The sequence below is a fragment of the Zootoca vivipara genome, chromosome 9, assembly GCF_965207765.1.
Source record: "Zootoca vivipara chromosome 9, rZooViv2.hap1.1, whole genome shotgun sequence".
NCBI classification, from domain to species: domain Eukaryota; kingdom Metazoa; phylum Chordata; class Lepidosauria; order Squamata; family Lacertidae; genus Zootoca; species Zootoca vivipara.
The window spans coordinates 31,821,544-31,841,691 of NC_142592.1; the positions used below are offsets into that span (position 1 = coordinate 31,821,544).

The following is a 20,148-nucleotide window of genomic DNA, read 5'->3' on the forward strand; positions in this document are numbered from 1 at the left end:
GATAATACAAAGGATATGAAACATCAGTTGTGATTAAACTATCAATTAGGAGTTCTTGCCTTGAGTCTCATGTGTCTTACAAGTTGTCAACTTTTTACAAATAGTCAAGCCAAGTCCAGCAAGTCACAAAAATAATCATAATCAAATCAGCTGTTCACTTCTATCACAATGCAGATCAAACTTTCTGGTACCTAGGGAGCACTGTTCAAAATCCCCCAGGCACTAGGCACATTTTGGGACTGATGTGAGTCAACCTGCAACCAAGGGAAGATATATTGCCATCAGGTTTGGAGACTGACATCTCCGCCATCTGGCTGGCGTGCAACAACGTTTTCTGCTGCTGTGCATGCCCCCACATTCCCCAGTATCAAAAGATATTGTTGAGCACCAGCCAGCTTGTTGATTTGTAGTGATCTCTTGTCGCTGTCTTTTTCTGGTTTGTTTCATTTGATGCTTTATTGTGTTGTATACTGCTCTGAGATTTTTCCTTTAACATATAAAGCAGTAGAAAAATGAAACTAATAATAACAGTAATGGTGATGATGGTGACGATATAAATTTCATATAAATGGCAACCCAGGTTTAAGGTGCCATTTGGTGACAAACTTATGTATCTGAGCGAATCATAGGCATTTTATAGCACAGTGATATCTTAGCTATATCATGCTGTATACCAGATAGCAGTCCTGATTGTCCAATCTAATCATGAGTGAAGCATATCTCTTACAACACCAAGGTCTTAAAACAGCTCCAGATTGCATAACCAACAGTCAGGGATGATGTGAGCAACATCTTGAGGGCCACAGATTCTCCATCCCTGTCTTAAAAGAAAACTAACTAATTTATTATTTTTAGAAACATGAAGAAGAAAAAATTATTAACTAAATTCAACCAAGAATGAAGCTAGACCACACAGCATAGATCAGATGGGCAGGTTCACAAAAACTTTTGTCAAGCACTGAGAAAATGTGGACACTCTAGCAATACATGATGTTTTTAACAGTTCTGGGAATGCTGTGAGAAAACCACACAAGAGTCACCCTACCCCAAAAATGTATGGATGAGTATGGACCCTGTGTCTTAATCCTCAACCAAGCCAGGAAAACTTCCTGCTTACAACTCCTAACATAGGCATTCAACCGTAAGTAAATTATTTGTTTGAGATCTGGACTGCAAGTTTGAAGGTACTCCAAGGGTCATCTTGTCCAACCCCCTGCAATGCATCAAAATAAAGCCCCATGTAGACAGTGACTTAGTTTTAAGGTTACTAATGCCTGAATCACAGTGGCCAACCCAATAATGGCCGCACTTGTCTGATCAGATAAAAGTTTATAGAAGGAGCTCCCAGCTGTAGAGACCAATTGGGCCCCAAGTGATAAAGATGGACTCAGGCGCATCTCCAGGCTGTGAACCTGTTCCATGAGAAAGAGCTCAACCTCTTCCAGAATAGACATTTTGCCACAGGATTCAAACTCATTATACTGGTCTTCATTCAGCCCACTAACTGCAGCTAGGCCCTGGTCCAAGGCTTCTACAGCCTCACCCTATTTAGATGCAAAAGAAATCAAGTTCAATTGTGATCAGCATACTGAAGGCATCCTGCTTCTAAACTCCTAATGTCTGCTTTCAATCATTTCAGAGAGATCCTAAAAAGCTTTGGTATCATTTAGATCCCAAAAAAACTTTGGGGATAAAATGTGCCCCTGTGGGACACCATAACAAAAACACCATGGGGCCAATGAACATTTTCTCAGGGTAACTCGCTGAACTTAACACTGCAGAATAAGAACTAGACCTCCAATGCCAATCTCACAAAGTTGGTCCAGGAGGATACTATGGACAATGGCATCAAAAGCCACAGAGGAATGGGGGTGGGGGAGTCCCTGTGCTGTGCCCACAACAAAGGATTAAGGCCACTAAGATTGATTCATTCCTATCACCAGGAAAGAACCCAGATCAATAAAATGAGAAACCTCCAGGGATGTCTGCAGCTGCTGAGTCCCTACTTTCTGCAGCACACTCCCTAAAAAGCATAAACTACATTGTGAACCTCTCAGTCACATCCTCTTTACTAGTTTTTGTTTGGCAAGCAATTATTTCTTTCATCTTCAACAAGACTGTTTAGGAGGGTGTGCTCTGGATGAAATGCCTATTACCTTCACACTTGAAAAGTGGAACATTTATGTACAACTGCTCTGCAAACATAAAAATGTATTTTTATGATGCAGAGAGAGAGACTCAAAAGTAGTAATATGTTTGTATTTCCTAATTATAATTTTTATTGATATATAATAAGTTATTAATAGATTATATATGTACACATACAGACACATCTGTATGTGTAATACATAAAGGAGGGGTGTGAATGTGTGTGTGTACTGATGTACAGCATAAGTACTGGAATTACACACATTTATTCTACTATTACATGCAAGGTGTCTTTAAATCTTAGCAACGCCATGGGCAAATAACTATTGAAACTTCAGTCCCACACATCAGAGGAAGAACAAATGAGATACGAAAACCATATACAATAAACCTACTCATGTACCCCTTAAAAAGTAGTTTCAGCTGCCACATGAAAAAATTACTGAAACTTACAGCTGCTAAAAGGCCATTCTAGTTTATATGTTAGCTCAAACAGAATTCTGACACATACTGCAGAGTCAGAAAGAATACAGCTAGTACTGCTTCCTTTTAAGGACAAACAGGATCCTACGTTACTATATGCAATGCAAGAGGTGTCAATGTATAGCCTGGACAGGTTTAGGCTTCTCAAGCTCAGAGTTCTTCCTCATAAGGGCACCCAATACATCAAATTGAAAGGTTAAAGATTGTGGAGAGCTATCCTTAAAAGCTACAGCCATCCTATTTGTAAACTTCCCAGAAAATTCTATCAACATCCCAAGATAAGAAAGACAAACTTTAGCTAAATACAGTGCTTGTTCTTTAACCCTAGATATAATTAAGTATCAACAAAAGGTCTGGTGCTCCAGTGTTGACTATTTCACAGTGAAAAAACACAGGCCTCAAATAAAGTATCAAGCGCTCATTTCTAGAATATATGTTCAGATATATCTTTGTTACAAAATGATTAACAAATGTAAGACTGCCGCAAATTTCAAATTCACCGTTCAACATAATTTTATTATGAGGAGTGAGGGAACTGCATTTTTCTTCTTGTCATAAAGAACCCAGTTCTCATCTCATAAAATATGGAATACATTGCTCAAAGTATCCTGTCGTTAAACAGCTTCTTAGCAATGGTTGCATCATAAGTCTACCAAACATCAAGGTAAGTTATGTTAAATATAGGGGAAAAGTCCTTACTCTGCTATATCAAGATATCCACAGGAAGCAGCCGCATGTAGAGGTATCCAGCCTTCATTATCAGGTTGATTAATATTGGCTCCATTTTCCACCAGAAATTTCACCATATCTACATTATCATCTATGCAAGCCTATAAACAGAAGAAAAAAGTGTTAAGGTTGTTTTACCAATTGGCCAAATGTCATTCTATGACAATAGATCTAACCGCAAACAGCCCATTCCGCAACCAAACAGGCAGCAATGTCATTATCCCACATAAAGCACATGTTCACATGATTCATGCTACATGAATTAGCCCATTGTTTTCTTTTATTTATTCTGCATAGGAATCTCTATTGCCATTTCGAGTTCACTATAGCCACCTGCAACATGTTCCTTCCATTCATGACAAAATGTTCTTATACGTGGTTGTTTGGTATATTTCTTCTCTGCCAGCTCACACCAGCCTTAGAAGGATAGAAGAGAATGCAGAGAGCATGTCTCCACTTTGTGATATATACAGAACTGTGAGGTTGTATGTCTTATCTGCCATAAGCTACCCTAATACTCTTCACTTTTTGACAGTGTGAAGAACAAAACAGACCCTGCAGAGTTTCTAAAAGAAAGATGTAGAAGAGAAAACACACATCACAAGATATAGCAAACAGCAAATTATGTCAGTTTCCTTAGGATGCAATTCAGTTTTGAGCTTATACAGTACTGTAAAACCATGCATGCTTGGGTACCTAGATACCCTGAGCAACCTCTATGGGAATTAAGATTTTTATTATATGTATAACTAAAATACAGTTTCAATTGCCTTAGTCACACATGTAAATCACAGTTTGTCTCAAATAACGGCTTAGTTGTGACTATGCCCCCCTGCCATGTGGGACCCCACATGGGTTGCTCCTCAACTCAGCACAGTACCCACACAGCTCTATTATGGCCTTTTGTGCCATCCAAATCCAGGGGGGTGTTCTCAGACAAACCATAAGCAATAAACCAGAAGTAAACCAAGAACAAACCTTGGCTTATTTATGGCTTACCACTCAGCCACAAACTGGGTTCAGAAAACATGGCAAGCCATACTACGACATGTTCGAGCCATGTGGGTGCCATGTGCAAGGGGGAAAGCCACACAGGGACCTCCAACAGTAACACGGAGCTATACAACATTAAACTATCAAAATCCAATGCCTTCACTCAAGGCACGTAATCCAACCACAACAATGTCACGTTTCTGTCCGTTTGGGTGTCTGAAGGTTTGCTTTTGTAGAAAGCAAAAACTATGTCCAACAATTCTATGTCAGAACTGTTACTTTCTAATCCTAAACATCTTCAGGACTCCAATGAAACCCCTGAGCAAAAGGCCATGACCTCATCAGAATACAGCCTACAGCCTGCAAATCGTTAAGGTTAACAGAAACATCATCAAATGCCTTTTCCTTCTCCACTTGACTAGCTACTCATTTACAGCATGGCTCACTCAGTGCAAGTATTCCATTATAGACTGAGAACTATAAACCATTCAGAAAGGTAAAGGTAATCTCATGGGCACCATCAACACATGTACACATGAAAACACTAAAAAAAATCACTGTCTTAAAACACACTCAGTGTAACCCTACACATGTCTACCCAAAAGGCCCAAGAGAATTTATGCAGCAGCAGAAACCTGTGCTGCTTGGTGTTTACAGTCATTTTTCATTCATGTGCACTTCACTGACAATTTCAACATGGTTCAAACTAGCCAGCCCAACATTACTGCAATTTTGCTCAAAGGCTCATAGAAACTGAAAACATGGGGCACTATTTTACCAAAAATGAGGCTATAATCTATGTTCTTTATGAAGGGGTCATCATATGCATCCATATAGAGCGCTTGGGTGAAAACCACTGCATTGTGACTACAGACTAAAACTGGATTGGTATATGCACTGAACATTCTGAAGGGAAAGAGAAATAAAAACTACCAGATGCCTGGAAAATCAGTTATGCTATGGGCATGGGTAAAAGTGTAACTAACCCATTAACCAGAGGCCTTGCAAAGTGCAACATCTGGTGATACAGGGTGAGATGGTCCTGACCTACCAACCAGAGGCCTTGGAAAAAGTGAGATTATGGTGCAACCTCATGTTATGGACGTGATACTAGGGACGTGGGGCCTGCTATGGGTGTGTTGGTGGTTTCTTGCGATATAGCAGGTTAATAACTGGGTATAGAAAGCAAATCAATGATTTCAAGAAATATATCAGTTAATGTCTGAATGTAAGATTATGGAGAGGAGTGTTGACTAGATAATCTCGTATATTAACAATAATGCACTATACAGCTGCTCCTGCTCCAATATTGTTACTCCCAAGTAAAAAAGTATGCATTGAGTTATCCCATTATACAGTGGTACCTCGCAAGACGAAATCCAATTTGTTCCACGAGTCGTTTCGTTTTGCGATAATTTTATCTTGCAAAGCGCGGTTTCCCATAGGAATGCACTGAAATTTAATTCATGCGTTCCTATGGGGGGAAAAGAAGCGCAAAAAAGGCGCTCACCCACTCACCCACCACGGCCGGAGGTCTTCAAGGCTCTGGGGAGGGGGAAGCAGGAGGAGGGCCAGGGGTCTCCTCCCACCGCGGCCTCCGCTTCTTCAGGCGCCGCCGCTGTTCCTGCCAAGGGCCGCCTGGCGAGCCCCGCTGCTGCTACTGCCGGACCCCGCCAGCCCGCTGGGGAGGAGCCGTGGAGGCCGCCATGGCCACCAAGGAGGGCAAGGCCGGAGCCACGGAGGCCGCCATGAGCACCGCGCCGCCGCAGGAGGCAGAAGCAGCGGCCATGGACATCACTGGCGGAGTCCTAAAGGTGAGCAGCGGCGGCGGCTTCCCGTCGCGAGGCTGCTTCGTCTTGCGAAGCACGGCCATAGACGGCTTCGTTTTGCGAGTCGTCCAAAAAATCGCAATACACTTTCATTTTGCAATTTTTCCGTTGTGCAAGGCGTTCGTCTTGTGGGGTACCACTGTATTTTCTCCTGCAGCCTCCTCTCAAGCTCCAAAAGTGAGCTGACAAGGCTAGAATTCCTAGTGTCTGGAATACAGGCCATTTTTGAAAGAGAATATGGGAGGTAGTGATGAAACAGTGAGTTAGTGCTAATTGGGCATGATGGTAGCAGCTATCTTATTGTAAAAGAAGCTGGTGCAAGTGTGACTTCCTGTGGAAAAAAGGGTGCAACACAGCAAGTTAAAGAAAAGAAGACGCTGCATTTCAGAAAAGACGCAGAGGGATATAACTGCTGTCTTAGTTACTAATGGGCAACAGGTACCCTTGCTTGTGCATCCCTGGGCAGAGGTAGTGAGGGTAAGGTAAAAGCAGCAGGAAGCAACTGATTGTTACCAAAATAGCTTGCCTCCAAGTTTCTTGCCATTGGGAGCAACTCACACAGCAAGCTCAGGTGCCTTCTAGGAACTGTGGAAGTGGAGATGAATGACTGGTAGCAACAGCAAAGGCACTGTTCCAGTTATCAGGATGCAACTCTTCATAAAATTGTGCCTGTATTGGTGAGACACTGGTGACTACAAAGTGAAGACAAAATAAGAGTGCAGAGAACAAAAATGATAGCTTTTCTGCATTGTTTCTCAAATGATCCCACCAAGGAAGGCACAATCTACTGGACATGATGATGTCATCACACTATATAGTCTGATTTATCTATTTGCTGGTGTCATTAAAGGTAAATAAAAGTCAAGGTAATCCTACCTATACTAATCATATAGGTGTCACAATCACAAACTGCCAGCTATTGTGAAGTCTGTATTTTGCCGTCCTTTTGCTACAATACAGCCCAAAAGTTGTCTCAATTCTGATGAAGTTTTGCACAAAACATTTTTTTCTAATCAATCCTTTTTAAGGTTCTTTGTTCCTATTTTCCCTTAAACAATCAAGACAATTCTAAAAGAAATTTTTATCTTTCTTTCTCTCCCCCCGCTTTTTCTATGCTACCAACCACCACCAGGCAGCTGTCACCCTAAAGTATTAAGCAATCTATGAGGTGATTTAGAATTATGAAGTCCAGATGGTCATAAAACAATTGCAAGAAAAACACCCTCTTTCTCAGTTCAAATTCTGGAAAGTTGTTCTGTACTTATTGAAACAAACTAATGCCCTGAAATTTCACTACTACTTTCACTACAATGATGATCCATATAATTCTACATATTTAACTTTTTCTCCCCTGAATCTCTTAATGAAACCAGCAAACAATGGCATATGCCACTGTCTTGTCCAAAATTGGTTTGCCCATGAAATAGTCAACTCTGAGTAGTCAACACTAGACCAGGGTTTCCCAAACTTGGGTCTCCAGTTGTTTTTGGGCTACAATTCCCATAATCCCTGACCACTGGTCCTGTTAGCTAGGGATGAGAGCTGTAGTCCAAAAACAGCTGGGGATCCAAGTTTAGGAAACCCTGCACTAGACTAAAGAGAGATGAACACACTCCACAGTCACGGCCTAGGGCATTGTATTCTAAGGTTCTCATAGCAGGATCACAGTTTTTCTGAATCTGAACTGGAAACAAATTTCACTTCTATATCTTATAAGATTTAATTTTAAAGTGTGCAATAGTCAATAATGTTTCTGTCTCCAAAACAGTACATTCCCACCCTCCATGATTCAATATGATATACCTATTTCAGGATATGTCATTCAGCTACAAGAAACAGGACCATTCAATCACACCTCAAGTAAGAACATGGTCAATTACCAAGCACAGCAAAGGCTGAATAGAAGCAAGCAAAGCTAAAACAGAATCAAGCACGATCACTAGCAACTTATTTTGTGGATGGGTACTTCAGATTCACATAAAACATTTGAGTAATGGGCTTATCAATCACCAATTTAGACCAGTAGTTGTGTGTCCCAGCACACAACTAAAAATTACCGGCAAATGAACAGAGCTTCCATATCACTAGTACCTCCTTGGGGACGAGGATAGGCTATTCTGAATGCAGGCAACTCCACTAAGAAATCAGAGGGCTTCCCTGTGTGGGTATGTTTTGTTACTTGTCATTAAATATCAACTAAAAGAGAAAAAAAGAAAGAAATCAGGCTTTAGGAAGGCTGCAGGAGGCAACCAAAGGTGAACCATCATCAAAAGCTCATCAAAGTCTCCAGGTTGACTCCTCGACACACTACATAACACATATGTATTTGCACACCAAGTTGTAGGTTGTATTTTTATTCTTTCTCTTTCCATCTCTCCTAAAACCTTTCCCCAAGGTTTAGGTTAAAGAGCACGTTTTTCTATACAGCAGTAGAAGGAACAAATTTGTGCAGAATGGGAAACAAAAGTGAGGCACATCAGTTGCTCCCTCCTGAAACCTCCCCTAATAGCTCAGATAGGATACTTAACCTTCTAGCATGTATTCCTTCTGATCTTTCCCCCCACTTCCAAAACTGTAACCTGTTAGCAGCTCAAGCAAGCCAATTCCCCCTCTTCCCCTTTTTCTTTAACTGACACCCCCCCTAGAGGCCACTGTGATACTCAGTCTGTGTTGAGCTGTTTGATTTTAAAGAATCATAGAATTGTAGAGTTGGAAGGAACCACAAGGATCATCAAGTCCAGCATTCTGCAATGCAGGAATCTTTTGCCCAATGTGGGGCTCAAAACCACAACCCTGAGATTGAGAGTCTCATGCTGTATGGTCTGACTTTGATTTCTGCATGCCTAGAAAGTCCTCCAAGTATGCAAAAATCACTACCTGCTCTGTCAGTTGCCGCTTTTTATGCAGACAGGCACAGAACCACCAAGATCAGTATTATAAATAATTAGAAGTCCTCACGCAAAGTGATGCTAGTTTTCAGATCTCTACATGAAGCAGCTATAGACCTTGTTATGAACCTTTACTAAAGTAATATTTCTGCTCTCTAAATATATCCAGCTTTCAAATACTACCAAAATTAATCTTTGTAAAAGCCTACATTTAAATTGTTAGAGTGTTAGCTACTGTACTACCGCAGGAGGCCAATGAAAGGGTACTAGATAGTTAAAGACAATTGGAATTTTTTTCCTTTGGATGGGTGCCTTCAGTTCACTGCAGAACAAAGTTAGCTGACCATATAAGGCTCTGGGATTCCCATGCAAAAGGCTCAACTATATTAACTATATGTATGCTAAAATCAAACAAGCTTCTAAAATGAGCCTGAAGTGCCTATGTATTAGCAGATCAAGAATATGGCTCTTTCAAAGATAGCAACAGCAAATGTGTCCACTTTAAATAGTACTTGTGCTGGAAAATTTTAGAGTCTTCAGTTAGTTAGGGAACAGTAGTAGATAACTTGTGTTCAAAACAACAGGAGAGGTCTGCTTCCAATGATAGCTCTAAAGCTCTATCATGTCTCCTACTTCACTTTTACTAGATACTCTAGTTTGATTAGATGAATATCTCTCGCTCACTCTGTGTGTGTGTGTGTGTGTGTGTGTGTGTGCGCGCGCGCGCTCCCCAGCAAGGCATAACACCTTCAGTACAGGAGCTTGTACACAGCACACAGTTAGTAGCCATTGAAAGCCTTAACCTCTGTTAAGTTGGTCTAACCCAGGGGTGAGCAACCTAAGGCCCATGGGCCACAAGTGGCCCACGGGGGGTCGTTTAACCAGCCCACGAGCTGCCCCTGAACAGAGAGGCCTGCTTGGCGAGTCCCTGCAGGCTGTGCTAAACTGGCGCGGCGCGGGGACTCGCTTCCGCGGCGCCAGAAATCACATCTGCACAGACGCCGGAAATCGTGGGTGCGATCTGGCCCATGGAGGGATCTCCGCTGGAGTGAACCGGCCTGGGCGAGGTAAACCTTGCTGACCCCTGGTCTAACCCCCTTTTAAAGCTAACCAATTGGTGGCCATTTTGTGGGAGTGCATTCCATAATTTAACTATGTACTGTGGACTTCCTTTTATCTGCCTGGAATCATCCAACAGACTGCTTCATTGGATAGTCTCCAGTTTTATGAGAATGAGAACCCACTCCATCTCCACACCATGCATACTTTTATGCACCTACTATATACCTTACTTGTCTTTCCTCTAAACTTAAAAGTTCGCAAATTGGCAAACTTTTCTCATAGGAGTATTGTTCAAGCTCCATGATCATTTGGGTTGCCTTTTTTGTGAACCTTTTGCGGCTCTACACTAACCCTTTTTTGAGGTGTGATGACTGGAACTGTACACAGTATTCCATGTATTGTTACACCAAAGATTTGTGTATCATTATATCGATAGATTTGTTTTCAACACCTTTCCTATTGAACCCTAACACATAATTTGTCTTTATCAAAGTTGCTGCACACTGGGGCAAGATATCCATCAAACCATATATGTACCAGGCAGCAAATCCTGAGGGGCAGAAAGAGGCTAGAAAGGCATGACTTGTGGTTTGCCCTGAAACATTGAAGCTAGCTTGCTGCCCTATGAGGCTGCATAAGGCAACCTACCTTGGGTGGCATGCTTCACAGTGGGTGGGAGATCCAGACTGGGATTTGGGGGAGCCGACAACTTAGCTGAAAGCCAAAGATGGGGAGAGCAGCAACACTGCCTTGCAGAATGCCCCCTTTTCACCAAGACTCCCAGTGAAAAGGGGATGGTCCCATGGAGTGACTGTGTTGGGCCCCCTACCACCACCACCGGGTGTGGGCCTAGATCAGGGGGTACATCTTGCCTCAGGCACCAAAGGGTGTTGGGTCAACCCTGCTATATACCATGAACCCAAGGTAATTTTTCCAGACAACCACTGCTGGTTCAAACCATGCAAATACATACATGAAGCTATAATTTTTATTCCCTATATGCATCATTTTGCTTTTTTTCCTAGAAGAAATACTTAACCACAATACAAACATGTATTTCAAATTTCTTGAAACACAGTTTCAAGCAGATGGATTGATATAGATTGATAGATATGTACCACTGATCTGCCTATTGTATGATTATGCATTAAGCCATGGTAAACCCTAACTCATTGGATAATAAGCCATACATCCTACAATCGATGTAATTCTGTTATATTACCAGAAACTTGTCTTGTTTCCTTAATATCTTAAAGAAATTGTCAACTTAGCCATAACTACAAACTCCAATATTTTATCCTTCCACTATTTGATTTTGGGTGTTAATGGTGAATTCCAGTATTTCACACAGAGAATTCTAGCTACCACAAGCATATAAAAGTTCATTATGTTATTGCCTGACCAATTGTTCCACATAATGTAATGGAAAGAATACTGGATGAAATTTGCAATACAATTTTTTTAAAAAAAATCACTGAATTCCATTTGCCATTGCGCTAGTATGGAGACATACATCTGAAGCTCCTTACAATCCCTTCTTGTTTTATTATTATTAATTCGATTTCTTATTCACCCTTCACCACAATGCCCCAGGGTGGATTACAGCAATGCATTATTAAAATCAGCAGCACATTTCTCCAATACACAGAACAGCTTTTGACTATACAGCACACAGTGACACACAGTAGATGTAGATGTGTCCATTATACCATGAAATAGAAGTATTTCTGTTAAGTACAATGGGTTTGATACTACATTGACACTCAGTTTACAGAAGGACCCTTTGATCAGCACAATTCTCCTTCCACAACAAAGCAATAATACAGGGCTCAACTCATTTTAAAGTGCCTATGTGAATATAATAATAAATAATAATAATTTATTATTTATACCCTGCCCATCTGGCTGGGTTTCCCCAGCCACTCTAGACGGCTTCAAACCGAATATAAAAACAGTACAGCATCAAACATTAAAAACTTCCCTAAACAGGGCCGCCTTTGGTTGTCTTCTAAATGTAAAATAGTTGTTTATTGCCTTGACATCTGCTGGGAGGGCGTTCCACAAGGCGGGTGCCACTACTGAGAAGGACCTCTGTCCTGTTCCCTGTAACCTCACTTCTCGCAATGAGGGAACCGCCAGAAGGCCCTCGGTGCTGGATCTCAGTGGCTGAATGGTGGGGGTGGAGACGCTCCTTCAGGTATACAGGACCAAGCCCGTTTAGGGCTTTACAGGTCAGTACCAACACTTTGAATTGTGCTCGGAAACGTACTGGGAGCCAATGTAGATCTCTCAGGACCGGTGTTATGTGGTCCCGACAGCCACTCCCAGTCACTAGTCTAGCTGCCACATTCTGGATTAATTGCAGTTTCCGGGTCACCTTCAAAGGAAGCCCCACGTAGAGTGCATTGTAGTAGTCCAAATGGGAGACAACCAGAGCATGCACCACTCTGGCGAGACAGTCTGTGGGCAGGTAGGGTCTCAGCCTGTGTTCCAGATGGAGCTGGTAGACAGCCGCCCTGGACACAGAATTAACCTGTGCTTCCATGGACAGCTGTGTCATTCAGCACCAGGGAGTCCTCCACACCTGCCCTCCTCCTGTCCCCCAAAAACAGTACTTCTGTCTTGTCAGGATTCAACCTCAATCCATTAGCCGCCATCCATCCTCCAATCCGCCTCCAGGTACTCACACAGGACCTTCACTGCCTTCACTGGTTCTGATTTAAAAGAGAGGTAGAGCTGGGTGTCATCTGCATACTGATGAACACCCAGCCCAAACCCCCTGATGATCTCTCCCAGCGGCTTCATATAGATATTAAAAAGCATGGGGGAGAGGACAGAACCCTGAGGCACCCCACAAGTGAGAGCCCAGGGGTCTGAACATTCATCCCCCAACACCACTTTCTGAACATGGCCCAGGAGGAAGGAGCGGAACCTCATTGCGAGAGGGAACAGTGCCCCCAGCTCCCAGCCCCTCTAGACGGTCCAGAAGGATGTTATGGTCGATGTTATGGTCGATGGTGTCAAAGGCCACTGAGAGATCCAGCAGAACTAGGAAACAGCTCTCACCTTTGTCCCTAGTTCGCCGGAGATCATTGACCAGCGCGACCAAGGCAGTTTCAGTCCCATGGTGAGGCCTGAATCCCGACTGGAAGGGATCCAAATGGTCCGCTTCTTCCAGGCGTGCTTGGAGTTGTTCAGCAACCACCCACTCAACCACCTTGCTGAAGAATGGTAGATTTGAGACTGGGCGATAGTTGGCCATATTGGCTGCATCTAAGATGGTTTTTTAAGAAGCGTTTTAATGACCGCCTTTTTCAGTGGGTTTGAGAAGGCTCCCTCGTAGAGGGAAGCATTCACCACCCCACGGAGCCCATCGCCCAGCCCTTCCCGGCTTGCTTTTATTAGTCAGGATGGCAAGGATCAAGGAGACAGGTAGTTGGTTTCACTCGTCCAAGCAGCCTGTCCACATCCTCGGAGGTAACAGATTTGAATTGATCCCATATAACATGACTAGACAGGGCTCTAGCACTCTCCCGCCCTGGCCCTGCTCCCATGGTGGAGTCTACCTCCTTCCGAATCTGAGCGACTTTATCTGAAAAAAAACTTTGCAAAAGCATTGCAGGAGATCTTGGGGTTCCTACCAGGCTCCGATGATGAAGGTGGTTCTGATATATTGTGAACCACCTGAAAAAGTCTCCTGCTGCTGTTTTCTGCAGATGCAATAGAAACGGCAAAGAAGGTCCTCTTCACCGTCGCCATTGCCACTTGGTAGGCTCGATGTTGAGCTCTAACCCATGTCTGGTCTGATTCAGAATGAGTTTTCCACCACTGGCGCTCTAGCCGTCTCAGCGATTGTTTCATCACCCTCAGCTCCGGGGAAAACCACGGGGCTGTCCGGGCTCCATGCAATCAGAGAGGGTGCTTCGGAGCCAGACAGCCAATAGCCCTGGTTAACTCCACATTCCAGCGGGCCACCAGGGAATCAGCTGAAAGGCCATCAACATGGAATAAAACAACCCCTACCACTCTCTGGAAGCCAATTGGATCCATTAAGTGGCGGGAGCGGACCATCTGAATGATGGTCAGATAGTGATGGGCAGATGGTGAACAGATAGACTTTGGAATGGAACAACAAATTGCTGTTCTCATTCCACACAGAAGTCATTATCAAAATAGACAGACTCAAGGTAACTGTGCCTACCATCCTCACTAACAAGAAAACAAAAAAGCAAAGAAAATCTAGTTGTTGGGAAAGAGACAATTTAACTGTGGACTAATAAAAAAAAAACATGGGAGTGTAATCTTTAAAATAAGCTTTGGGCTTCCACGGTGATATAGCAACACCTCCATAAGACGGTCTTCTACAAAATGGCATTGCATATCATCAAGCATTTTACCCCCATACCAATAGCCAACATATGAAGAAAGGAATTAGGAAATGGGATATGTGCACCTCAAATAAGATTTGGGTAAATCATACACCCACACACCCATTTAGAACTTAGAGGAGACCCCCCCCTCCTTTTAAGCTTCTGCTCCCCACGGATCCTCTTAGTTCTGGGGTGATTATAGTCACAGAAATGACTATAAAAATTCCCTGTAGAAATATTATCATGTTTTTGAGGTTCAGCAAGTTACAAGCTTTCTAAAGGAACTTAATTATATGGTAGGCAATAATCAGTAACGCCAAAACAGAGAAGTGCATAAACATGTGGGGAATTAAGAATCTCGAAAAGCAGGACATAACAACTGGTTCCAAAGATTTGTAGAACCCCTACCATAAGAATTACTTCTCAGAACCAATGCTGCTGTGGTTAGAGCAATGATGAGGAAGCTAAGGCCCCCAAGCCTTTTATGCAGCCCTCTAGGTGCAGCAGTCTCACTCTTGCTCTCTTAGCCATCCCTCTGAAAAATTGATTCTTTTGCACAAAGGGGGAGGGGGGAGGTGTGGCTTTTAGGTAAGCCCAAGGCCAAAAAGAGCCTTGCAATGACCAACAGAGTAGAAGAAACTAGGAGAGGAAAGGAGAGTAGGACGGAAATACAAAAGTAGAGTGTGCTGAAAAGGAGAAGCATTTGACCATGATCACTTCCTATCTGCATTAATATGGAAGGGGGAAAAGAAAAAGGCCCCAAACAAAGAGATACAGACGGGGTAACAGAAAGATAGAGATGACATGGAGGGGGGAGGGGGCACTGTGGATTTCAGCAGAGAAAGAAAAAGAGAAAAGAAAACTCATTCATCACCAATTCGTGCCCTAGCCACTGCTAGCCTGCAACCCCCAAAAGATGCTCCTCAAGGGAATGCAATCCTCAACTGGAAAAAAGGCTCACAAACCCCTAGGCTAAAGCAATGGGCTTTGATATAGAAACTTAGTTCAAATTCTCAGTCAGCACATGCTACCAGCACTCAGAAAAACTCATTATGACACTAAAATGCCACTGAGAAGAAGACTGGAAGGAATACAAAATATAATGAAGAAAATTATGTGCTCATAGTATCAAATTAGAAGACTATTAGTTTCATCATGTGTCAAGTTTAGAATTATTTCTATCATTCAGACGCCTTTTTACTGTATGACCACCTGCTAATGAACATTCTCTGTCTGCAGCAATAACTTAAGAGCTCTTTTCAATTGGATCTATTTTCATTACTAGTTTGTCAGAAACAGGAAACAATTTGAAACTACTCTTCATAGTTATAAACAAGTACATAAAGCAGGGTAGGTTTGAAGCCCATCTATTTACAAGCTAAGAGTTGCTGTTCTGATTGAGCATAAAAAACAATGCTTATTTGCAACTTGGACTGAGTGTCAATTAATGGTTGTAAGCAATGAAATAGACTCCCACCCTACATTTCAATGAAGAATATGTTTACCACCAGTCTCCAAGGTTGCACTTGAAATTTATGATACAGGAGAGTGATGCCTTAGCATCCAAAGATATTTTGAACAGGGGGGAAATGACAACTGATGAATACACAATCTCTCAAGCAGAAACAGCCTATGTGGTTGATAGAATTATAAGAACACTTGTTTACCCTAACCAAAACAAACATATTTGGGTATTCAAGGGTAATGATACAGCTTTGAAATAAAACTTTACCTAGGCGATTATGTTACTTCCCATGACAGAACATACTACTTTAAATTGCCCTCAACTATACCATGGCCAAATTAGTCTTTAGGACCTTAAAATAGGCATACATTGTTTACGCTGGCATTTGTGCAGAGGCTCCTGAACTTTTAAAGAGAGTCTTAAAACAAAATATTCAGGGGGGAAAGTAGAGAATATCAATTCAGACAAATTAAGCTGTTCTTATAGTCCAATATAGGGATTGTCAATCCAGTGACCATTCATGCAATCCAGTGCCCATTTCTTTTCATTGTCGGGGGGATTTTTTGTTTGTTTGAGAAATGGAAGGTGTTTCTGTCATACATGTAGGGTCTTTTCTAAATGGGGGATTAGACAGCACAGGCATGAGAGAGACAGAGGGATACACTTGGGCAAAGAGAAGAGACATATGTGTGGCTGTATAGTGTGTGAGATAGATGATACTTGTGTTTGTGGCCTGCATGCATGCTGCGAGAGAAAGTGTGGACACCTTGTACATTTTACATGGTACTGGGAAATGCTCCCTGTTATAAGACAGCAAATGATACATTGTGGTGCAAGGGAGGAGCCCAAAGTGCTCAAGGAACCAGTGTTATCGGAGGCACAAGTGTCTGCAGTGACCAAAAGTCTTTTTCCAGTTTCAGCTGGTGCACCAAATAAGAGCTACTAGACAGGGATGTCCGGGCCACAATTATCCATGTGCTGGCAATCTCAAAGCTGGACTACTGTCATGTGATCTATGTGGAGCCCACTATGTTAATGTAATTTACCTGCTGATAGAGCAGCACTAGGAATTAATTTGTTGCTAGGTCAAGTTTACAATTCTATTGATGAATTAAAGCCATGAACAACTTGCAACCTAGTTACCCAAGGGAACACCTATGTCCATACAGACTAGCCCAGCTACTAAAATCTCAGGAGGGACTTTGTCAGATGTCCCACAACTAGAGCAGTCCAGGGGGAGGGCATTTTCTGTGTTAGCACTCAGTTTATGGAACTATGTCCTCTTGAAAATAAGGCTGGAGTCTACATTGTAGATTACTGGTGCCCCCTGAAGACGCATGCATTCATCTAAGCCTTTAGGAGTTACTGAGGCTTTGAGAACTGTTCTACCTACTGAACGTATGGTTGTATTTTAAATTTTATTTACTGAAATGTGTATTTACTGGCTTTAAATTTTGTCTATTAGATTGCCTTTTAAGGTTGTAAACAGTCTTTATAGAAGGCAGCCTACACGTTTTTAAAATGTCCAGTACAATTAAATATCTCAACAAAAAATGGCAAGTTGCATTTAATATTCAAAATTAAGAGCATGCCTCTTATCTGAGAACAATGGTTACTCTATAAAGACAGTAAGTCTTAATTTTGTGTTCAAAAATTAGAAAAATCACATGGCTAAAACATATCAAGATAGCAAGCCAATCATTAGCAACTACTCCATTTCTACTTCACAAGACGGGAGAGTTCTCTCATTCAGAACTCATTATTGTTTTGCTTCCTTTTTAAGGAATGCCAAAAATGTTAACATGCTTTTTATTTGGATTTGCTTTTTATGGCCAAAATGAAGCCAAGTTAAAGGGATAAAGTTTGATCAGATCTTATCTTGGTTTTATTTTGAGTTAACAATCCCAAGCTTACTTATGGAAGATATTTGGAGTACTTATGCATATGGTGGGGTTCTTTTTAACAAGTTAAAAGAAACAAATTACAGTGCAAATGCTGTGTCACACTGCTTTCCAAATTTAAACACAAGTAGATCCAGTCTTAAACATTTACTATGTGATAAATGGCAGGGATTCAATGTCCCATTTGTATGACAAAACCATTTCTACAAGAACACTACAGCATTACTGATTTTCACATAATACAGCAACTCAACTTGTATAAGATTTTGAAGACAAGGAGCTATGGTCTAACAATCTCTTTCCCACATTAGGTCCTCCCCAACCGAACCCTAAAGAGCAATTTAAAACCCCAGCACATTTGGATCCCACACAATACTTGCAAACTTAACTCCATGGGTTTTGCTTGTTTCAAATAGATAACATTATTTGTTTCTGCTCTATGTGGTTGCAAATGACATTATTAACCAACAATATTTCATAAACTCTGAACAAGGCTTCTGTAATTCTGGTCGTCACTGACAGAAGAGGCAACTTAGTTCTGATCTATTTAGGGACATTCATACACTTAAGAAAAAGGAGAACAGGAACAGAAGTTGGTATCATACACCACAAAAATTAGGCAATTATTTCCGGTTACATTTTAACTGCTAACTGAATCACTGTACTGGTTGGTCAACTATCTGCAAAGAACAAAACAAAAACAAAAATGGAGCAACCTTGTTGGCTAGGCAGCACCAATAGTTCAAATGTTAAGGTTTAGCATTTACAGATATACTTGATGCAGCTGAAAAGTAAACAGCCAAGCAGACAGAAGTCGCCTAGCACATGGAAAAAATTATTGTATTTGTTAAAAATGCAAATACCCATTTCAAAATGTATCAAGACTATATTGCATTAAATGCTATTTTTCCCTCAAACTTTAAATAGCCCAACTCCAAGCTTCTGGCTAGACAATCTAAAAGGGGAACTACATACAAGTGTGCTGATGGAAGCGTCTTTTACTCAAGAACATCTTACCATTTAACATGATTTGAACTCAGACCTCTTGAAGCAGTTAATAATATAATCTTCATTCAAACATAGTTCAGAGTTTATGAAACGTAAGATAAAAGATATAAATACAATACTTTTCAAACCTGATTTTAATGAAAGAGTATGCACACTTCCTTAAAAAATGACCAGAGCAATTCTGTATGCATCAACTCCCAACTTTTCCAGTTAAAATATAGTTTGGGATATACTCGCCGTATAAGAAATATGACCCGGCATATAAGACGACCCCCGACTTTTGAGAAGATTTTCCTGGGTTAAAAATTAGTCTTATACGCAGGAATATACAGTATCTTATATTCAAAGGAGAGGTTATTTGTTGTAACTTGCATGCTAAGATGACAGTGTTCTGTTGTAAAATGAAAGATTCTAAGAGTTTGACTCAACTGTTTGATTTATATTTTCAGATGAATCTGGGCAGTCACAGAATTCTGAAAATATTAAAACAATTATAATTATTTATTATTTAGTCTAAATAGCAATATGAACATATGTGTTCACTATCAATTCCCACTGCAACACACCAGATGAATTTCCAGATAGAATGTACCTGTACTAGACACACCAATAACTGCCCCCCCCAAAAGGCACCAATTCCTTCGAGGAGTAATGTTATTTCAAAATTGTGTTTAAAGTTGTCAGTTGATCAGGTGTGAAGAACCTTTGGCCCTCTAGATGTTGCTTGACGCCAACTCACATCAGTTCCAGCAAGCATGGCCAATGATTATGAGAGTTGTAGTTCAGCAACATCTAACACCTAAAGCTCCCCACAGCTGGTGTAAATCTACTGATAGCAGTGTTGCAGCCAGCAGCAGTAGTCAAAACAGGGTGCTCAATGGGAGTTATGTGGGCAGCTTTCAATCCACTGGAATTAAGCCCCCTCATTCCTCCAATATATCCATGGATCAGTCTCAAACCAGTTTGAAGCTGGGACATGTTTTCCCCTCCACTGACTAAAACCAATGGGTCAGAAGGGACTCTAGATGTGGTTGGGGAATTTTTTCAATCTTTAAATATAAAATTTATCCGTTAAACAATTCCTATATCCACACTCCCATACCTCCGACATACCCAGAGTGGTGTACCATTCAACAAACATACAGAACACGAGATTTTGTTTCCTCTAGTTTGAGAGATTTGGGGTGCAATTCCTGGAGAAACACTAGTTCATTTTTTGAAAATCTCACCTTCGTGCCTAGACACTAAGTCCTTCCACTCTTATAACAAAAT

The 20,148-nt window shown here is 41.5% G+C and overlaps 1 protein-coding gene across 8 annotated transcripts in view; it reads right to left on the reverse strand.

Moving 5' to 3' along the window:
* Window positions 1-20,148, reverse strand: part of PPP1R12A (protein phosphatase 1 regulatory subunit 12A) — a 100,794-nt gene that overhangs the window by 67,859 nt on the left and 12,787 nt on the right. For all 8 annotated transcript variants that reach the window (XM_088677015.1, XM_088677016.1, XM_060279679.2 and 5 more), the window contains exon 2: window positions 3,331-3,461. In XM_088677015.1, the coding sequence (XP_088533141.1) occupies window positions 3,331-3,461 (131 nt within the window). The remainder of the gene's footprint in view (window positions 1-3,330; window positions 3,462-20,148) is intronic.